General features: G+C 34.4%; 1 protein-coding gene across 3 annotated transcripts in view; it reads right to left on the reverse strand.

Moving 5' to 3' along the window:
* Window positions 1-20,436, reverse strand: part of LOC121738937 (cGMP-specific 3',5'-cyclic phosphodiesterase-like) — a 222,251-nt gene that overhangs the window by 81,631 nt on the left and 120,184 nt on the right. For all 3 annotated transcript variants that reach the window (XM_042131222.1, XM_042131220.1, XM_042131221.1), the window contains exon 6: window positions 9,250-9,381. In XM_042131222.1, the coding sequence (XP_041987156.1) occupies window positions 9,250-9,381 (132 nt within the window). The remainder of the gene's footprint in view (window positions 1-9,249; window positions 9,382-20,436) is intronic.

Consider the following 20,436-nt stretch of genomic DNA (forward strand, 5'->3'; position numbering starts at 1 on the left):
AGAATGTTGAACTACATGTTGCCTACCACCGGTTCGGGAACTAACCCGGCGAGAAGAACCGGCGTAAGAAACTCGCACGGGGCCACTTTTTAGTAAAAAAGTGGAAAATTTGTCTTTTAAAAAAATAAAATTTACAATGTAAATAACTTAATCTATACAATATGAATACACAATTGTAAGTCACATATGTAGAAGCAGCCTTGCAAGCAGCCATCCTACTCCCAAGATGTGCTATCGTTTAGGAAATCTTTGACCGTATAGTAGGCTTTGGCACACAAACGTTCTTTAATTACTTTTTTAAATTTATTAATTGATAGATTTTGAACGTTTTCCGGGATTTTATTGTAAAGGCGTATACATTGACCTTTAAAAGATTTACTTATTTTGCTAAGTCTGATCACTGGTATTTCCAGCTTGTGCCTATTTCTAGTGTTTCTACCGTGACTATCACTTTTAGTTTTAAATTTAGTTAAATTCTTTCTAACATACAATACATTATCCAAAATGTATTGAGAAGCAACAGTTAGAATACCAATTTCTTTAAACTTTTCTCTCAGAGATTCAAAAGCTGACATTTTATAAATTGAGCGTATAGCTCGCTTCTGCAGCACAAAAATTGTATTGATGTCGGCAGCGTTTCCCCATAAAAGGATACCATAAGACATTCTGCTGTGAAAATAACTAAAATAAACTAGTCTTGCCGTGTCTTCATCAGAAATTTCCCTAATTTTTCTGACTGCATATGCTGCAGAACTGAGCTTACCTGCAAGATATGAGGACCCCACTGTAATTTACTATCTAATGTAATGCCTAAGAATATAGTGGAGTCCACCAAATTCATTTTCTCATCATTTAATAGTAAATTGGTTTGAACTTGCCTAACATTGGGCAAAGTAAATTTTAAACATTTGGTTTTCTTAGAGTTTAAAAGTAAGTTATTAACATTAAACCAATGTACTATTTTTGAGAGAGCACTATTTACCTCGTCGTAATTTGACTGCCGTCGCTTCACTTTAAAAATAAGTGAAGTGTCATCAGCAAAAAGTACTATCTCATTATCCTTAACTAGATAAGGTAAGTCATTAATGTAGATGAGAAAAAGAAATGGTCCTAAAATGGATCCCTGTGGTACACCTAATTCTATTTTGGTCCCATTGGATCTTTTACTATTAACTTCAACCCTTTGAGTCCTATTTTTGAGGTAAGAAGTCAAAAGGCTGAGTGCTGAGTCCCTTATGCCATAGTGGTGCAATTTTTTGACTAAAGTAGCATGCTCGACACAGTCAAATGCCTTAGAGAGGTCACAAAAAATACCTAAGGCATCCTGTGACTCCTCCCAAGCTTCAAATATGCTACAAAGAAGACCTATACCAGCATCCGTTGTGGAACGACCCTTAGTAAAACCGTATTGGTTATTGTGTAATAAATTATTTAAATTAAAATGTAACAGTAATTGCTGTAAAATTATTTTTTCAAATATTTTACTAAGAGTCGGTAAAATCGAAATAGGCCGGTAATTAATCGGATCTGATTTAATTCCCGCTTTAAATAAAGGTACGACCTTACTGTGCTTCATTAAGTCAGGAAAAACACCACTCTTAATGCAGTCATTGAAAATTATTGCCAGATGAGGAGCTATGATGTCAATTATCGATTTAATAATTTTTGTAGACATGCCCCAGAGATCAGTAGTATTTTTAATATTCAACAATTTAAAGGTATCAATAATATCTCTAGGGCTAATTTCCCTAAACTTGAAATTGACATCACATTCCTTTACATTGTCTCTGAGTAGCTTTTCAGCAGCTTCTGGTGAGGAATTTAGATTTTTTGTAGTTGAGACCGGAATGTCAGCAAAAAACTTTTCAAAAACCGTCGCAACTTCGAGATTATTTGTAATCTTTTTATTTTCAAAGTATAATTCAAAATCAGTGTTACGACAGGTGACGTTTCCAGTCTCACCAGATATAACCTTCCATGTAGTTTTGATTTTATTTTTAGAATTTTTAATTTTATTTTTGATATATAGAGCCTTAGCAGCTTTACAAACTTTTCTGAAGGTTTTAGAATAATTTTTAACATATGCTTTAAATGATTCACTACTGTTGCTACACCTCTCATCATATAAATCATATAATCTTTGCCTACTTATTTTAATTCCTTTAGTTGCCCATTCAATAAATCTGGTTTTTTTATTATCGTTTCTAACTGTTTTAGAAGTAAATACTGTATTAAATTTTGTTCTTATTACCTTAAACAAATTATTAAAAGCTTCATCTGAGCTATTTGATCTACCCAATGACTGAATATTTGAATTTAATTTACTTCTAAATTGCTCAATACGTTTTGTAGTCACAGGAACAAACACAAGATTATCCTTTACGTTATTATCGCAATTGACATTAAATGATGCTAACTGTCCACAGTGATCAGAGCTTAACTTATTAATTATTTCTTTTTTATCGGGAATGAGATTTGTAAATATGTTATCAATACAAGTAGCTGTGGTCTCACAGACTCTTGTAGGTTCATGAAACAAATTGCAAAGGTTATATGATTTAAATAAAGATGTGAATCTAACAGTTGTGGAATTTAAATCCAATAAATTAATATTAAAGTCTCCACATATAATAACCCTTTTGTTAGATGCACATATTTTTGACAGTATTTGTTCCATAGTTTGTTCAAAGGTATCAAATAACCCTGAAGGAGGCCTGTATACACCCACAATAATAAGATGACTTAGCTCTATGCAAGCTACTTCAATTGTTCGTTCAATAGAGAGACTCACAATATCTTTACGTTCCTTAAATTTTAAATTATTTCTAATTAATATTAAAGAGCCGCCTCTAATGGCATTTTCTCTACTGAACGAACTAGCTATCTGGTGGTTATTGAAATTGAAAGTGAGTTCATATTGTCTGAACCAGTGTTCAGATATACAAATAATATCAATGTTAAATTCCTTTAAAAATAACTCAATTTCAAGTTCTTTACCTACCATACCTTGTAAATTTTGATGCACCAGATTAATCAAATTACATTTATTCTTACTTAATATATTTGAGTCTAATAAATTATTGGTAGGATTTTCAATACTAAATTTATTTCCGCAAGAGATGTCCTCCATTGTCTTATTATCTAATTTAAATAAATATTTGGAACATATTCCAATTCGTTAATATTATGACTAGTATAATTCTGCTCAATAGAAGCAGTAGTCTCTGAAGCCAAACACTTGGCTTGTTTAAAATCTAAAAAGTTAAATAGCAACCTGGCTATTCGTCTTTTATAAAAATTAGATAAGAAGTACTTATCTCTTGTCATGGTGGATAACTTAAAATCTAAATTATTAATGTCTACAACCTGACATTGCTTATGTGAGTCATTTAAAATGATACAATTATTATTTACAGCAGTATACATTAGGCTGTTCAGTTGATACCTAGAATAGTTTTCTTTATTATATCTCTTTGGCAACATTTGTATATAGGGAAAAGTAAACAAGATAACATTATTAATATTTTCAATAATAAATAATTTATCTAGAAATTCGGTCATTTGTTTTTTGTTTAATTTTCCCTTCCTCCCAACTAAAACTATTAATGTTGTATTCGGACAATAAGTCATAGCCAAAGCCCTGCACATTATTTCACTATAAGTAGCTCCAGGCATACAGAAATTGGAAAATGATTGTCCAATACACATCCTATTTAAATAAATACCTAAGTCCTTACCTAATTCATCACTGAACAAAGCAATTTGTGGGCATTCAGTATGTACCTTCTGCCTGGAACATATTATATCAGTTATACTATTCAAAACAGAATGATTTACTTTGTCTGAGGAACCGTTGACTCTCAATAAAGAGTAAACCCGTTCCTCATTATAACGAGTCACTTCAAGTAAATCATTCATCGCTGATATATGCCTCTGCGTTTCTTGTTGTGACAAAGCATATTTTCTGTTTAAATTATATTATCTATATATAATATATATCATTATATTATTATTATTATTATCAGCCTACAGTGTCCCACTGCTGGGCAAAGGCCATAATATTATTATTATAATTATTTATTTAAGATGGTCAAATAACGAGATATAATTCTATTTTGTTTCTCATTTTAAAATTATAATGTAGTTCAAATTTGGTTTTTAACCCCCGACAAAAAAGAGGGGTGTTATAAGTTTGATGTGTCTGTCTGTCTGTCTGTTTGTCTGTGTGTGTATCTGTCCGTGGCATCGTAGCATCCAAACGGGTGGACCGATTTTGATCTAGTTTTTTTGTTTGAAAGCTGACATGATCGAGAGTGTTCTTAGCTATAATTCTAGTGCTGGACAATCAGGGTTTATCTGGTTCGTGAAAGGCCGTTAGCAACTTTTAGTCGTTTGATGGGTTTTATATTTCATTCTAGTTCGTGACATTTGTGAATATACAATATACGTATACACATATTAATGAAAAGTTGACCTGGTTCTGCAGCACCACCTGGTAATCAATAAAATATCCAACTCCTCGCCAACTTAGAGCAGAGGTTTCGTGTTTGGGCTCATTTTTATTGCGACAACCAGTAAGAAGTAGATAGACTGTAAATATTTACATGCTGCTGCTGCAGCATCACCTGGATTCTATAGGAATCGAGCTTCGTATGAACCCAAAGTGGAGGTTTCATGTTTGGGCTCAATTTAACGGCGGACGGCCTCATTGAAAAGGACATTGATAGATGGACGTAATCATGAGAATATGATTCTGTTGATAGGAATTATTCTGCACTATAACCAACACAAGTTTAAAAAGTATGAAATAAAATAAAATTAAGAAATTTAAAAAAAACCCCGCCAAACAACTTTAAAAAGTAATTAAATAATATTTACTGCCTTTAAGTTCAAATAATTCCTATCTTGTGTAAAGTAATATTTTAGTCCATAATTATTGTTGTCAAGGTGTGTCGGGGGACCGCTAATGTAGATGTTTGATTTCACATCACATTATAGTTTAAGGATGTTCACCGAATCGAGATAATCAGCGACTTGGCGGTTGTAATTTGTAGTTTACTTGGCGGTCCCCCGACACACCGTGACAACAATAATTATGGACTAAAATATTACTTTACACACGTTAGGAATTATTTGAACTTAAAGGCAGTTAATATTATTTAATTACTTTTTTAAGTTGTTTGGCGGGGTTTTTTTTTAATTTCTTAATTTTATTACTTTTTATTTTATTTTATTATTCTCCGGTTCAGTTAGCAATGATTTTTTTATTCATTTTTCTTTAATAGGATAGCAAAATGAAAATATATACTTTGTTCATAATTCTACATCAAAATGCTAGTATGATGTTGGTGATCATTTACTAATTTGGTGATCGTTTACTACTTTTGGTGATCATTTACTAATTTTGGTGATCATTTACTATTTTTGGTTTTAAGATGTTTATCATTTTACATTAAAATGGTGGTCTGTATTTTGGTGATCGTTTACTATTTTTGTCTGTGAAATGTTACTATTTCTGGTGATCAGTTAATTATAAGCCAAGGGTAAAAACGGGACCCTATTACTAAGACTTCGATGTCTGTCCGTCTGTCTCCAGGCTGTATCTCAAAAACCGCTACAGCTAGACTTCTGAAATTTTCACAGATTGTGTATTTCTGTTTTCGCTATAACAACAAATACTAAAAATAAAATAAAGTTAATATTTAAGGAGGGGGGGGGGGGGGGGGGGCTCGCAATCAATAATGAAAAGAGGTAGGCACTTGAAATTTTCACAAAGGCCTTAAATAATAATTTTTAAATAAAATAAATAATTAAGGGAGGCTCCCATACAAAAAACACATTTTTTGTTTACTTTCGAGTCCGACTCGCACTTGGCCGATTATTTTGTTTTCCTTGGACGCGATAATGCATTGTTCTGCTCTATAGGTATCTAAAATCAATCCTATAAGCCCGATTCTCACGGCATTATAATATAAAGATGTATGTAGGTATGTTAAGTCAATTAAGTAAATAAATTGTTACATTAGAGAGCATCAAAACATTGAACAATTTACTCGTCTTTTAATAAACCTGCTGGTTTTAAAAAACTACGTCGTTACGTGCCACGATTCACGGCACGACGTCGCGTCGTAGAAACTCACGATGCGTTATCTTTGAATTTTTAATAACACCTGTGGCACTGACACTGTTTTTGTGTCCCGGCTCTTAGGATTAGCCACGTCATATATATTTTTTTAATGAAATAAGGGGGCAAACGAGCAAACTCAACTCAAAGCAACTTCCGTCGCCCATGGATACTCGCAGCATTAGAAGAGCTGCAGGTGCGTTGCCGGCCTTTTAAGAGGTAATAGGGAAGCGTAGGGATGGGAAGGGAAGGGAACAGGGGAGGATAGGGTAGGGGATTGGGCCCCCGGTAAACTCACTCACTCAGCGAAACACAGCGCAAGCGCTGTTTCACGCCGGTTTTCTGTGAGAACGTGGTATTTCTCCGGTAGAGCCGGCCAATTCGTGCCGAAGCATGGCTCTCCCACGTGAAATGTGTCATATTTGTCTATTATGATATAATATTGCAATCAGTAATAACGCACATTGCATCGCGTCGGTTTGTAATTTTATTAACTCATCAATCACACCAATGCGTAAAAGTACATGGAAGCTGCATTAATTCGATTCAAGCAGAATCAGAGTTCACGAGTTCGTTATACATAAAAGGATCCGTAGAAACAGAACCGTCTACTAAGTCGATATTACATTTGCTTCTAACCGTCCCTAGCCACGCTTCAGAAACAGGTGATGCTCAAAGCGGAAACTAATCAAAACTTTAAAGTCCATTTTACAAACAAATCCCGTGTTTCGATAATATTCGATGTTTATTTCTAAATGTTGTAATGTAAATAAATAATATGCTTTTCAACAAACTGTAAATGAACATATTTCTTTATTTTGTTTTCAGACGTAATTTTTCCTATATTTTCTACTTGATTTGCTTTATTCCTTAATTGTTTACTTTTTAGTGAGTTATTGAAAATATTTTGTAGAAAATGTTAATGATGTCAAAGCTGCGTCTACGGAACTGGTATTGAGCCGTACGGAAAGTATTCTTGATGTGGGGCGTTAAATTTATTCATTCGTCATAATATGGCATTATGTAAATATTAACAGCGTAAGAGCAATCGATAAAGCGGACGTGTAAAATGAGTGGTGGATGCAAAGGAAAACCTTCCAACCGAGCAAGATGGTATGCTAGACCAGGCCATTATATTATGATTTCAGATGTCGCATATAAACCGCTGCACTTAGAAAACTTCAATAGCGCGATGCAGAATTGTCGCCCTAGTTTGTCCACCACAAACATCTTAAGAATAAGGGAATCCGACAACTGTAATCGTCGTACAAAGTGGTTATTAACAAAAGCTTATTAGAGATCCTTCAACCTTCAATACCTCAACAATCTATTCACAGTTATTTTGCCTCCCGTCGAATGGAAAAGTGAGCCTTGTCTCAGCAATATACACGGGTATATCTCATGGCAGTGCACTCACTACCGTCCAAGAATAATTAATTGTTTAATTGTTCATATTATAATCCTCGGTATTGTAGTCAACTTCAGTTAAATGGTTATGTAATCGAAATATTATTGTTGTAATAAGTAGTTATATAATTAATAAATCAGGTAGAGACAGGGAAAGGTTATTATTCGACTAATTTACTATTCGAATATTCGAATATTTTACAAAAGTTTTCGAATAATTCGAATATTATTCGAATAATTCAAAATTTTTGAAAAATGCTGAAAACTCTGAACAAAAGTAACAAAAAACTTCGTATAAACATGTACAACCTATTTTGTTAATACTACGAAGTAAGCAATTCTAATTTTTACTTTTATAAACATAAATATTTGTAAATGACATAGTTACTTTTACACATAATATAGTTAAGTTTTCGAATATTCGAATAACATACCCTAGATAGAGAGTTGAAATTCCAATTATTATTCTCATTAAGCATACTACTTTGAACCCGGTTTTTAAAAGGTGTTTATTTTTTAATAGCGTTACTGACTGAATAACATTTTGACATATATGAAAAGCACTAGTGAAAAGATAAACTCTTGTGAAAATCTAAGAAACCAGGTACATACAATAATACTTTCTGTGCGATATTTTATGTAAGTACTACCTGCTACCAAATTCCATAGTGGTACTATCAGAGAAGTTGATTCCTAAGCAGCAGAACTACGTATAAGTACCTACTAGTACGGACTTACATTGAATTTCCAAAAAGGTCCGCCATCTACCTACGAATTAAGAACGGGCTGTCAAATTTTGCTGTGTTTTCTAATAAGTATTACGATCCCGGAAGACGATTGACTCAAATGAAATTGAGATTTATTTAATCATTGTATATTTATCTGATATTTGACTAACGGAAAACATGATTCACTTATTTTGTCTCGATAGTTATATTTTTCGAAGTTATGAATCTTTCTCGGCTTTTCAACAAATATCTTTTACACTTATTGAGTTAGTACTATCATTAAACAACTTGCACTACTATAATCACATATTTTATAAAATAATAGCTAAAGGAAATATTAGTATTGTATTTAATTTTTAGGTAATCATCAAAACATTTTTTAGGACTTACGACTTTACTTTCGTGCTATAATGCGGGAACCGTTGTTACGCGAATTGTTCACTATTTTAGCTGCAGTGTAAAGCAGATTGCCCGGAAGCACGATTCATGGAATCATTGTATCACGATTGGAGGATAGCGTTGTGTACAGGCGGGGCTAGCTTTTTGACAGTAGGCTCTTAATACTTATAACTTAATGTTACTTACGCCGAACGCGAGTAACAGACAGGCACACTTTCACATTTATAACATAAGTATAGAATATAATATGCTTCCAGCATGACTGGTGAGACACGATCAATACTTAAGGAGAGTACTCGGTACTCGATTCTCGATTATGCAATAAAATCAGGTACTTAATTTTTTACCAAATTTCCATTTAAATAAATGAATCATGGACACTTAGTAAATTACTATGCGGCTAGCGCGGCGGCATGCCCCTCCCGCGCGTGCGTATATGCGTTGGGTAAATAATTAAACTTTAAGCTACATTTACTTAGTGATCAATTGTTTTTTTTTTTCAACTAATATAATACCCTAATAATCAGTCCTCGAATATTGAACATGTCTCACCAGTCATGCAGAATGCTGTATGATATAGATAATTCTTACCCGATACAACGCAGCTAGGTGGTTCGAAGTGGCTATGAGGAAGGGTTGGTTGACGCCAGGGTGGTCCATGTCATGAGCGATGGCGGCCAGCAAGGACACCATGATTTCCAGGGGCTCTATGTAGTCGCGGATCTAGAAACAAGGGTATGACGTCACTTTAAGGGTGACCAAGCATTTCAGATGGATCGTGCGAATTCGCATCGCATCGAAATGTCGTATTTAGTGTTTTGTCGCAGATTTTTGCGATGCGAGGCGAATTCGCAGTCTTGGGAGCCCATCAAAACAAGCCGGCGCAAGAGAGAAAGAGAGAGGAATAGAAATAATAGTAACATCAAAGAGTCCCAATTAAAAACTGGAAATAACAATGGGTTGCACTCCAGGATTGTCAGCAGATGTAAAAACGAAACTGTAGCGCCCGCTACAGCGAACACAACGAAACTGCAACAACGAAACTGTAGCAGAAAATGTATGCCTGGCGCTTGCCGGGCATACATTTTTTGCTACAGTTTCGTTTCATCTCACGAATTTTCGATCAAAGTTTGTCGCCTGGCGGGAGTTTAATAATTTTTAACCGATCAAAAAAAAAGGACACGATCGCGGCAAAAAAAGTTTCTACTTCGAAGTATTAGTTTCATTCCCAAACTTGTCGGGATATGCCTATGCATTTTCCCCTTACAAAAAAATCGGCCACGTGCGAGTCGTTATTCGGCTCGCGCACGAAGGCTCCGTAAAGCTATTATTAACTTATAATAAGAGCTCCCTTTAAATATTTCTTTTATTACTAGCTGTTGCCCGCGATTTGGTCCGCGTCCACATCAATTTTTTTTTGTCGTAAAAATATATTTTTTAAATAATATAGTGTCCTATGTTATTTCTGATGCGTCCAAGTCCCAAGAGTATTGTGACAAAGTTTCATAGTTTTTGCGTGAAAGCGTAACAAACTTCCACGCTCACATTCATAATATTATAATTATTATAATAATGATTAATAGTGAAAGAAGCTATATAATTAAGCATTTTGTGAATATTAAAATTTACAAGTGTTAGCCACTTTGTCATTGTTGATATCTAACAAAAAAGGCAAAAAGAAATGCATTTGTTGTATGAGCCCCCTTAAATATTAATTTTATTTCGTTTTGTTGTTATAGCGGCAACAGAAATACATAATCTGTTAAAATATCAGAATCTTGAGATACAGCCTGGAGACAGACAGACGGACAGACATCGAAGTCTTAGTAACCCGTTCTTACCCTTTGGAGACGGAACTCTAAAAAGGCTTATATTTGTCTCAAACCGCTTCACCCAAGGCGATCCGACATAAAAAGTGTTAGCACTTTGCGTGCCTTTAAGAACATAATATTTTATCGGAAATGAGGTTAAAATATAAAATATCCTTTGTACAAAGACGTTTAGTCATCGGCCATGTTACAAAGATATTATACCTTCGTAATATACATAAGACTGTATTGTTCTTGAGACAAAGAAAAGTGTGAAACATAAACACAAATATTATACATTATACAAATGAAGAGAAGATAAAAATAACTTTGAATATTTGTGGTTGTAATATAACGTTAAATATTTGTGGCGACCAAAGGAAGATCTTCCGACCGAGCGAGGTGGTATGCTCGGTCAGGCCGAAGCCCACGTAATCTGGGGGCACGGCAGTGCCCCCGCCAAGTCGAGCAAAAAAACGGCACGGCCGTACCATACTTTTCTCGATTGACCCCCTACAACTTAATTGTGGATAAACCAATAAGCCTGAATTTTCAGTTGCTAAGCAAGCATTGTATAAACACGGTATATTTAAATTTTTATTGAATTTGCACCAGTAGTTTAATGTCTGTAACTTGTTAAAGTTTCTTAATTTTGTCACTGACTGACTGACCGATCACCAAAAGTCTAAGGCACTTCTAGCAGACATAAAACCTTCAAATTTAGAATATAATAAGTGTTTAGTGTCTAAATCAAGGGAAAAATCAAATATTTCAAAATTTCTGTCCAGTTTTCTAGATACACTAACTTCGTAAATAACTTTGTAATCTCATATAAATGTATAGAATTACAAAGTGTCATTTGCGGTTTATGAATCATTGTATCCGTACCATCATAATATCTCCGGTTTATCGTCGGTAGAGAAATATCTAGTCTTAATTAAGGGAAAACCTAATAAACATTTCATAATTATTGCTGTCGAGTTTTCTTTCTCTTTTTCTAACTTCGTGAATAACTTTGTAATCCCATATAAGTACATGTATGAGACTACAAAGTTACATTAATTGCAATTTATGAATCATTGTACCGACCGGTACCATCGATATTTCCGTACGTACATTCAAAGGAGTAATAGTTGTAAATAGGTATCTATATAATATATGAAGCACTAGCTTTTGCCCGCGGCCTCGTTCGCGTGGAATTAAAAAATCGCGTAAAATACGAATATTCTTGTAAACCTCCTTTGGAAACCTGACGTTTTTCCAAGACCAAAAGTAGCTATATTACTCTTCATCCTTTCAACTAAGTCTACGTCAAAAATCAAGTCGATTGATTGCTCCGCTAGGCCGTGAAGGAAGCACAATCAAACAAACAAACACACTTTCGCATTTATAATAATATTAGTATGGATATTGGATAGTCATGAAAGGCATTAGGCAAGTAGTATAGTAATATGTAAATACATAATGATTATAATATTAATTGTAAGTTTTATTTGTTTATTATAAAAATCGTTATTGTTATTTATAGTAGTAAAAGGTACCAAAAGGGAGAAAAGTAGGACTCTACAAAAAGAAGTGAGATCCCACCAAAAACATCCTGTAAAAAAAACAAGTCTCGCAACTCAGTTTTTATACCGTAAAAAATTATGAGATCCATGCAATACCAAGTCGGTTAATTTATTCAGTCCCTACCTAGGGGACCTTCAGCCTCAAGTTATTACGTAAGTTATTATCATATCAATATTAAAAATCTTTTACGTTTTAACTAAATAGATCGACTTGGACATATTTTTGGTGGGATACATCTTAGCCGTCGTATATATACCGACGCGCTCAGAAGACTTCGATAGCGCGATGCAGGAATGTTAGGCGAATTGTGGGTACCGCCACATCACTCCCCCCCGAAGACCGGAGGTCGAATCTTGAAGTCTTGTCGCTTGAGTCGCCAGTGCCAGTGAGTTCCAGTGAGTCGGAACGGTTGCAGTGAGTGCCAGCTGTGAGTCGGAACTGTAAGCTGCTGCACGGGATCCAGTGGGTCACAGTGGGTGGTGTTAAAATAAAAGCTATGCAATCGCTTAAAAACAAAAATAAAGAAACTACGAATAATAAAAACTTAAAGAAATTAGAAATATTCCGAAGAAAATAGAACGCTATGTGTAATACGAACATCATAAATGTTTAATGTTGAATCAAATTTTAATAGGATTTAGCAGCTCGGGTTTCAAATTATCCTATCTAGGCTATACGACGGGTAAGACCGTAAAGGGTCAATTCAGACCGCAACGCGACGCGTAGTTGCATCCGAATTTCTAAAGTATGGATTTGACAGATTTGCAAGACGTCTCATGCAATTGAACATCTGTCAATGCAGTACAAATTTTGAAATGGATCTACGCGTCGCGTTGCGGTCTGAATTGACCCTAAAGGCTGCGTTTCCACTGAAGCGCATCGGAGCTTAGCGGTGCCGAATTGACCAATCACCGTGCTCGAAGTCTTCGCTGTCATTCCGTTGGAATAGCACGATTGGTCAATTCGTTCACCGCTAAGCTCCGCTCCGCTTCAGTGGAAACGCAGCCTGACGTCATACAAGACTACGAATGTTATTGAGACTGTCAAACTATTGTGGCAAACCTACGTTATTTGGTCGGGTTACGTCTAGTCATATTAGGTAAGTCCGCAATCGGCCTATGCATTTCTACGATAGTACCCTATTTGAAATTATGTAAAGTCCATACAATATTATGGTGAATTATGGTCAACGCATTCAAAATTGTACTTGCAAAGACTGAAATAAAAGGCTCGAATGAATACTGAACTTTTTCACGCCATTGTGAAATAGCGTATTGTCAATCAGACATAAACGACTTTCATTCAAACCGGATGTTTTTGTAATAGTTTTATGTATTACGTTCAAACTATAAAACACCTTGTATCTTTGCTCTAAAAATTTAGATATTTGAAGCATCCAATGGATTTTTTTTTAATGAAATAAGGCGGCAAACGAGCAAACAGGTCACCTGACGGAAAGCAACTTCCGTCGCCCATGGACACTCGCAGCATCAGAAGAGCTGCAGGTGCGTTGCCGGCCTTCTAAGGGGTAATAGGGGTGGGTAGGGAAGGGAATAGGGGAGGGTACGGAAGGAAATAGGGGAGGGTAGGGAAAGGAAAAGGGTAGGGGATTGGGCCTCCGGTAAACTCACTTACTCGGCGAAACACAGCAGAAGCGCTGTTTCACGCCGGTTTTCTATGAGGACGTGGTATCTCTCCGGTCGAGCCGGCCCATTCGTGCCGAAGCATGGCTCTCCCACGTCAAAATTTTTGTTTAATAAAATTAAAGACCATCGCAAAGTTGCGTCATTGGATATTGGACAATGAAAAAGTAGAATTCGTCTTATTTTTTACCAAAAATAGGTGTAGTATGTAGGTGTCTATAATAGTATAAGATCCGTGTATAGGTACTATAATATAAATTATAACCTTCACCCAACTGATAACCACATGAGTTATGTTTTCTTTTATCAATTACATTATTTGTATAAAAATTCATGCAAGTAAGTTGCCTAAAAAATCAGTCAAGGATATTTCTAATAAAATTTATAGTTTTTAACTAAATTTTTTTTATTACACTTACTTGTCAACTCACAATTCACAAAATACGATACCAATGGAAAGTACACAGATTGAAAATTATGCAAATGTAAGTAAGTAACGTAAGTTGAGTTGGGTACCTGTTCATACCTGGCAACCTAGCATTTCTGACCAGTGACCACATAACAATAAGCAACCTTACCTAGAGGTCAGTGTTGTGTAAAGGTTATTGTACTGAAAATACCAAGAACATTACATAATTCGAAACCTTTGTCTTCAAAATGAAGGGTTTCTTATTATTATGAAAATAACAAGAGACCCTTAATTACGTTGCTTATTTTTTTAATTGTAACCTTTGCATTATTTATAGTAAACTTGTACTCATGGAATATACATGGTGCGTATGTGTCACTTATATTATTTTTTTATGATTTGTATGGACAAGCGGCCCCTCGTCATGAAAGGTGAAAAAAAGTTACTCTTGCAGCGCCGCTACTTTCACAATATATGAGGAACACACCCTAAAGTATTATAACTTATTTTTTAGGGTTCCGTACCCAAAGCTTAAAAACGGGATCCTATTATTGAGACTTCGTTGTCTGTCCGTCTATCTGTCTGTCTCCAGGCTGTAACTCTCGAACCGCTATTGCTAGACTTCTGAAAATTTCACATATTGTGTATATCTGTTGACGCTATAACAATAAATACTAAAAACATAATAAAATTTATATTTGAGGGGGGCTCCCATACAACAAACGTGATTTTTTTGCCCTTTCTTGCTCGATACCAAAAATGACAACAGATAGGTACTTGAAATTTTCATAAAACACTCAACTATAAATTGTGTACTTCAATAATTAATTAAAAAAATAAAATAAAATTTAATATAAGGGGGGCTCCCATACAAAAAAAAATACAAAATGTTTGCCTATTTTAGCGCTATAACGGTACGGAACCCTTCGTGCGCGAGTTCGACTCGCACTTGGCCGATTTTCTTACACCTTGTAGAGCCTAAAGAGTAAAGACAATGAAAATGAAATCCTTTTGTTAAATTTACCGAAATTGGAAACTCATCGAAAGGCCAAATGAAATTGCACTGTACATATTGAGTCGAAACTTATATTCCTTAATTAATTAGCACTTTCGATATTCAACCAGAGAATCTTTAATTTTTTTTGTTCTTCATACAAATTATGTTTCGTACCTCTCAGTGTTATCCACTACGAATAGTAAATAGGTTTTCCACAATATTTCAGCGATCAGATTGTCCTATTAATTAATTTACATACCTACAGCTGTTTATTATTACTTATTTGTTCCTAGTATAAATGCAATAGTACGGGAGCTCTAGAACATTTTTTTTTTTATTACTATCAAGCAAATTTTTAGTGAGTAGCTTCATTTTGATAAGACGAACAACATTTTTATTTGCGAAAAATCTCGAAAGTGGTAGCTAACAAACATAGAAAGGATTTCATACTTTGACTTGATGGTCCTAAAATATGGATTGTTCTATTTGTAGGACAATGTTACTCTTAAATTATCTATAGATTTCGACGTAAACTCATGTCATAAAAAAATTTGCCTATGTGTAAATTTGTAAGGCGTACCGCGTAGACATATAGTCGGACCAACCTTTATAAGTAAATTAATTGAAATGATATAATATTATGTATAATAAATATTTTCGACTCTATTTAATATTTAAAACAAACAAGCAACAGGTTTTGAAAATTGAGAATAACATCAAAATGAGCATGTGTTGAAACAAAAGCGAAATAACTTGTTTTTTTACGCGGCTTTATCGTGGCAATCATAAATACGTGATAACAATATTGCTGGTGACTTTTTATTCCGAAACTAACACCAGCTGCGCTGTTTTAGCGGCGGTATTTTTGGTTTCAAAATTAAATAGTTGCTTCACATAGAGTAATACGCACTGAAAGTCTGCCATAAAAGCTATGCAAGAGCTTAAAACCCCGACAAACAAAAAAAGTCTTAAAAGTAAATAAGCAATACTTAGTGACTTGATTTTAAGCAAGTAATAATAAAAAGTATACTTGTAATACGTAATTAATGTTTTCAGGTTGCATCGGGGGAAGTTTTAAGGAACAGCTTTGCATTGCATCGTCTTTTCTAATTTCGTTTCGCTGTGAACTGACACATAAGGGGGCGTCCACAAATTACGTGAGTGTTTAAGGGGGGGAGGGGGTCGAGTCAAATCTCATCTAATCTTACGTTGGAGAGAGGGGGGGTCTCGGTAAATCTCACGTAATTTTTTTCCAATTGTTACAAAAATAGTATTCTTTGTCGTTATACCTACTTAATACTTTATACATATGCATTTACCGACTCAAACAATCCAACGCGTTTTAACCTAAGAACTAAGAAACCCACATTTTGGAAAATCTCACGTGAGATTGGGGGGTGGGGGAGGGGGTTGAACAAAATCTCATGAAATCTTACCAGGGGGGAAGGGAGGGTCAGAAAATGTAAAAAATCGACAATAGTATAATAGTATAATAATTAAGTCACATCTACAAAAAAATATATATCGACACTAGATTTTGTAAAAAAGTTGTGCAGCAAATCCCCATATTTTATCCAAATCTGTGTTGCGTTTTAAGCGTCAAGTGATAAATCATAATGAAAAACAGACAGATATAGACGTTGGCATTTTTATTAAAAGTAGATGATGCCCGCAACTTGGTTTCGCCAAAATTCGTTTATTGTGCGGGAACCGTACTTACATTGTTTCAGGATAAAAATCCGAGTACCTACTCTGGTGTTTAGTCCCAAGGTTTTTGGGCCCAGTGGGCCCAATGACCAGAACATGAATTTTGAACATTTTTTCATCTGGCGATTGGTCCCAAGATGGTCCCAAGTAATTATTTTTTATGACTTTTGGGTTTATGTCTGTAGGGCTACCAAAAAAGTTGTAGATTTGAATAAAAAACAAAATAATTACTTTGTATGAAAACATTTATTACACACTGAATGAATATATGACATTTAAAGAAAAATAATTCAATAGACATGTATAATAAATAAAAATCGCTTATGACCTAAATAATAACAAAAGTACTTATTTTCTAGATAATCTAATTTAAATATTATTATTGTATAGTTATTTCAGTTTAAAATGTATTTATAATTATTATTTTTATATAAAGCTTATATATTTCTTTAATTGGCAAATAATATATAAAATTCTTTGTAAGATAACGACTAATCAATTAATTTTATCATTTTTCTAACATTCTGCCATCGCTATGGCAGAATGTTACAACCATAAGTAGTTAATATCAACAACATTCTGGCAATAAAGACAATGGAATTTGAAAATGAAAAATATTTTGTATGACGTACTATGGCTACTTTATGCCGATAGGCCCGAGCGGCTATAGCTCGGCCGAATTTTATTTATGATTTGAATACAAAAGCCTTCCCAAGTCTATTGTACAATTAAGATAGAATCATTTTACTGTGGGAAAACAACCATTAAAATTTCACGCAGTATAGAGCAGGTATTAATAGGGTTCCGTAGCCAAATGGCAAAAAACGGAACCCTTATAAATTCGTCATGTCTGTCTGTCTGTCTGTCCGTTCGTATGTCACAGCCACTTTTCTCCGAAACTATAAGAGCTATACTATTGAAACTTGGTAAGTAGATGTAGTCTGTGAACTGCATTAAGATTTTGATACAAAAATGGAAAAATTATTAAAAATTTTGGGGGTTCCCAGAGGTACAACTGAAACAAAAAAAAACATCTAAGATATGCATGTGGGGTATCTATAAACAGGTCTTGAAAAATCATATTGAGGTTTCTAACTTGAACAGTTATTGCATCCACTTATTTTACCTTTCACTTTATTTTACCACATTGCAAGAGAGACTCTTCCAAAGTGGTAAAATGTGCCCCCCCCCCCTCTAATTTCTAAAGTAGGGGCATGATAAGTCTAAAAAAATATATGATGTACATTACTATAAAAACTACCAACGAAAATTGGTTTGAACGAAATCTAGCAAGTAGTTTTTTACCGACTTCCAAAAAGGAGGAGGTTATACGTTCGGCTGTATGTATCTTTTTTTTTTATGTTCAACGATAACTCAGCCGTTTTTGATCCGATTTTCAAAATTCTTTTTGTGTTTTATAGGGTTTAACTCGAATTTGGTACCATGTTCATAAAAAAAGTGATCTGATGATGGGATCCTGGAGGAATCGAGGACTCCTTGAAATTTGTATGGAAACAGTGATTTTAATTTTTTCTGAAACATTCGAGGTAAATGCTACCAAAAAGTAAGAATTCGCACCAAGTTATACCCTGGATCTGAAGGTACCCAACAGAACTTTTGAATTCTTATAGATACAGGTTCGGGAATTTCGGCGTTGTTTAAACAACTGAAAGCATAAGCCAACACATCGATTTATTTGATCATGATCATCAAAATCATAGTTATGCCATGGGTTGGGTGACCCAATTATTGATGCTTTTCGTGATATTTTGCATCGAAGCAGATGTTTTTGATGATTATTTCGCTGTTTGTGGACCGATTTTCAAAATTCTTGTGTTGTTGTATAGGGTATAATCTTGATTTTGTATAATAATTACGAAAGTGGTGAGCTGATGATCTATGAGCAATCGAGGGAAATCCTTGAAATTTATCAAAAGACTCATAGTGGTTAAAATGTTGTTTCTAGTAACTTAAACATATGTTACGAATAAGAGAAAGTTTATACGAAGGTGTCTCTTGGTCCAAAGACACTGAACAGAACTCCTGAACCTTTAAATATAAAAGTTTTTAAATTGCACTATCGCTTAGATAACTGCAAGCATTTACCTTACCATAATTTCGCTTACAGTAACATAATGTGAATAGTTAACATTCGTAGTGGTTATTTACGCATAAAGCCTTATCTTGTAGAGTTGTAGATAACTAAAAAGTGTGAAATAATTATTTTTAACAAAAAATTAACACCGACTTCCAAGGTAAAAACAATAATAATATGAACAAAAAGTATTAAATAACTCTTACTCTATATTAGTGCCTTTTTCAGAATTCGTCTAAATCTCAACTATTTCTGTACATACTACAGTCATCATTACTTTGAACCCCCTTTTATTTGGTGACGGTCGCCGGCTGCTGCCGCAGCACGCTCGCTGCGCTCGCTCGGCTCCCTCTGTGTTGTGGTCTAAGTTCTAACCTAACCTAACCAACTTTTGGACTTTCTGGATTGTCATTGTTTTTGTTTTGGCGGAGGCTGTGCCCCCCGAAACCCCCTTTCGGGGGGACTGAAAAAAACTGTATTCTAACTAATTTTGAACATATTTAGCACATACAATAATTATAGCTGATTTATTATTTATGGCATTGCAATAAATACCTTGGTGATGTATTTCATAATCCCTTAATTTCTCCTCGAATATTTGTTGTGATTCACTTACTTGAAACTTTTATTAACTAATTTCTATCCGAAAAACAACCACAAACACCAACAAACACCTGCTAGTTGACGCCATATTGTAAATAAAACGCACCTAGCGCCGCAGCGGTGCGCGCTGAACTATTTCAATTAGACGGCGGCTTTTGAATCAGCTGTAGTGTTGATCGTTTTGAGCGACCAAAATATTCAATCTAAAAGCTAGACGTGTGATTGAATGGCGTTGTTCAGTCAAAGGGCTGTTTGATTGAACGGCTATTCAAACCAGTCGGCTGCGACATATATATTGATACGAATGGATTGGCGCTGAAAGCTCGTGTAATTAGTGTAAATTCCTATCACATAAATGTTCTACCGCGTTTCAGCACTCAATATGTCTGTTATTGTGTGATCAATTAGTGGGCCGGATTGTATGAAAAACACATACTAAAACAAATACACATTTTAAGTCGAGTAAAATAAAAAACACTACATTTTTTAACTGATAAATGTTAAAATAATAAATAAAATCTCAAAAAACGTAAACTATTCAATCAATGTACGGGAACAACTATAAACTGCAGTCAACGCGGACGAAGTCGCGGGCAACAGCTAGTTATAAATATTTATGTAGTTAAATAACTACTGACAGATTGCTAAGTCTTGAGACAAGCTTTTATTATTATGCAAGTTAAATATGTAATATATTGAGGTTATAACTTAATGGTTAAAATTTTTAAGGAGAAAATAATTTTCTTCTTTTTTTTTTAAATTTTTTTTTCAAAAAGTTTTTTGATTATAATGTATTTTTTGTTTTTATATATCCTGGCAAGATTTCTTAGTCTGTTTGTTTGTAGTTTATTTTGTTTCAAGAATATGTTCAAACCTGATTTACTTAAGTCCTTGAGAAATCGTACTTGATTTTGATCAGTGAAATGATATAACCGTGTCTATAAATA

Source organism: Aricia agestis, chromosome Z (genome assembly GCF_905147365.1).
Source record: "Aricia agestis chromosome Z, ilAriAges1.1, whole genome shotgun sequence".
Lineage (NCBI taxonomy): Eukaryota > Metazoa > Arthropoda > Insecta > Lepidoptera > Lycaenidae > Aricia > Aricia agestis.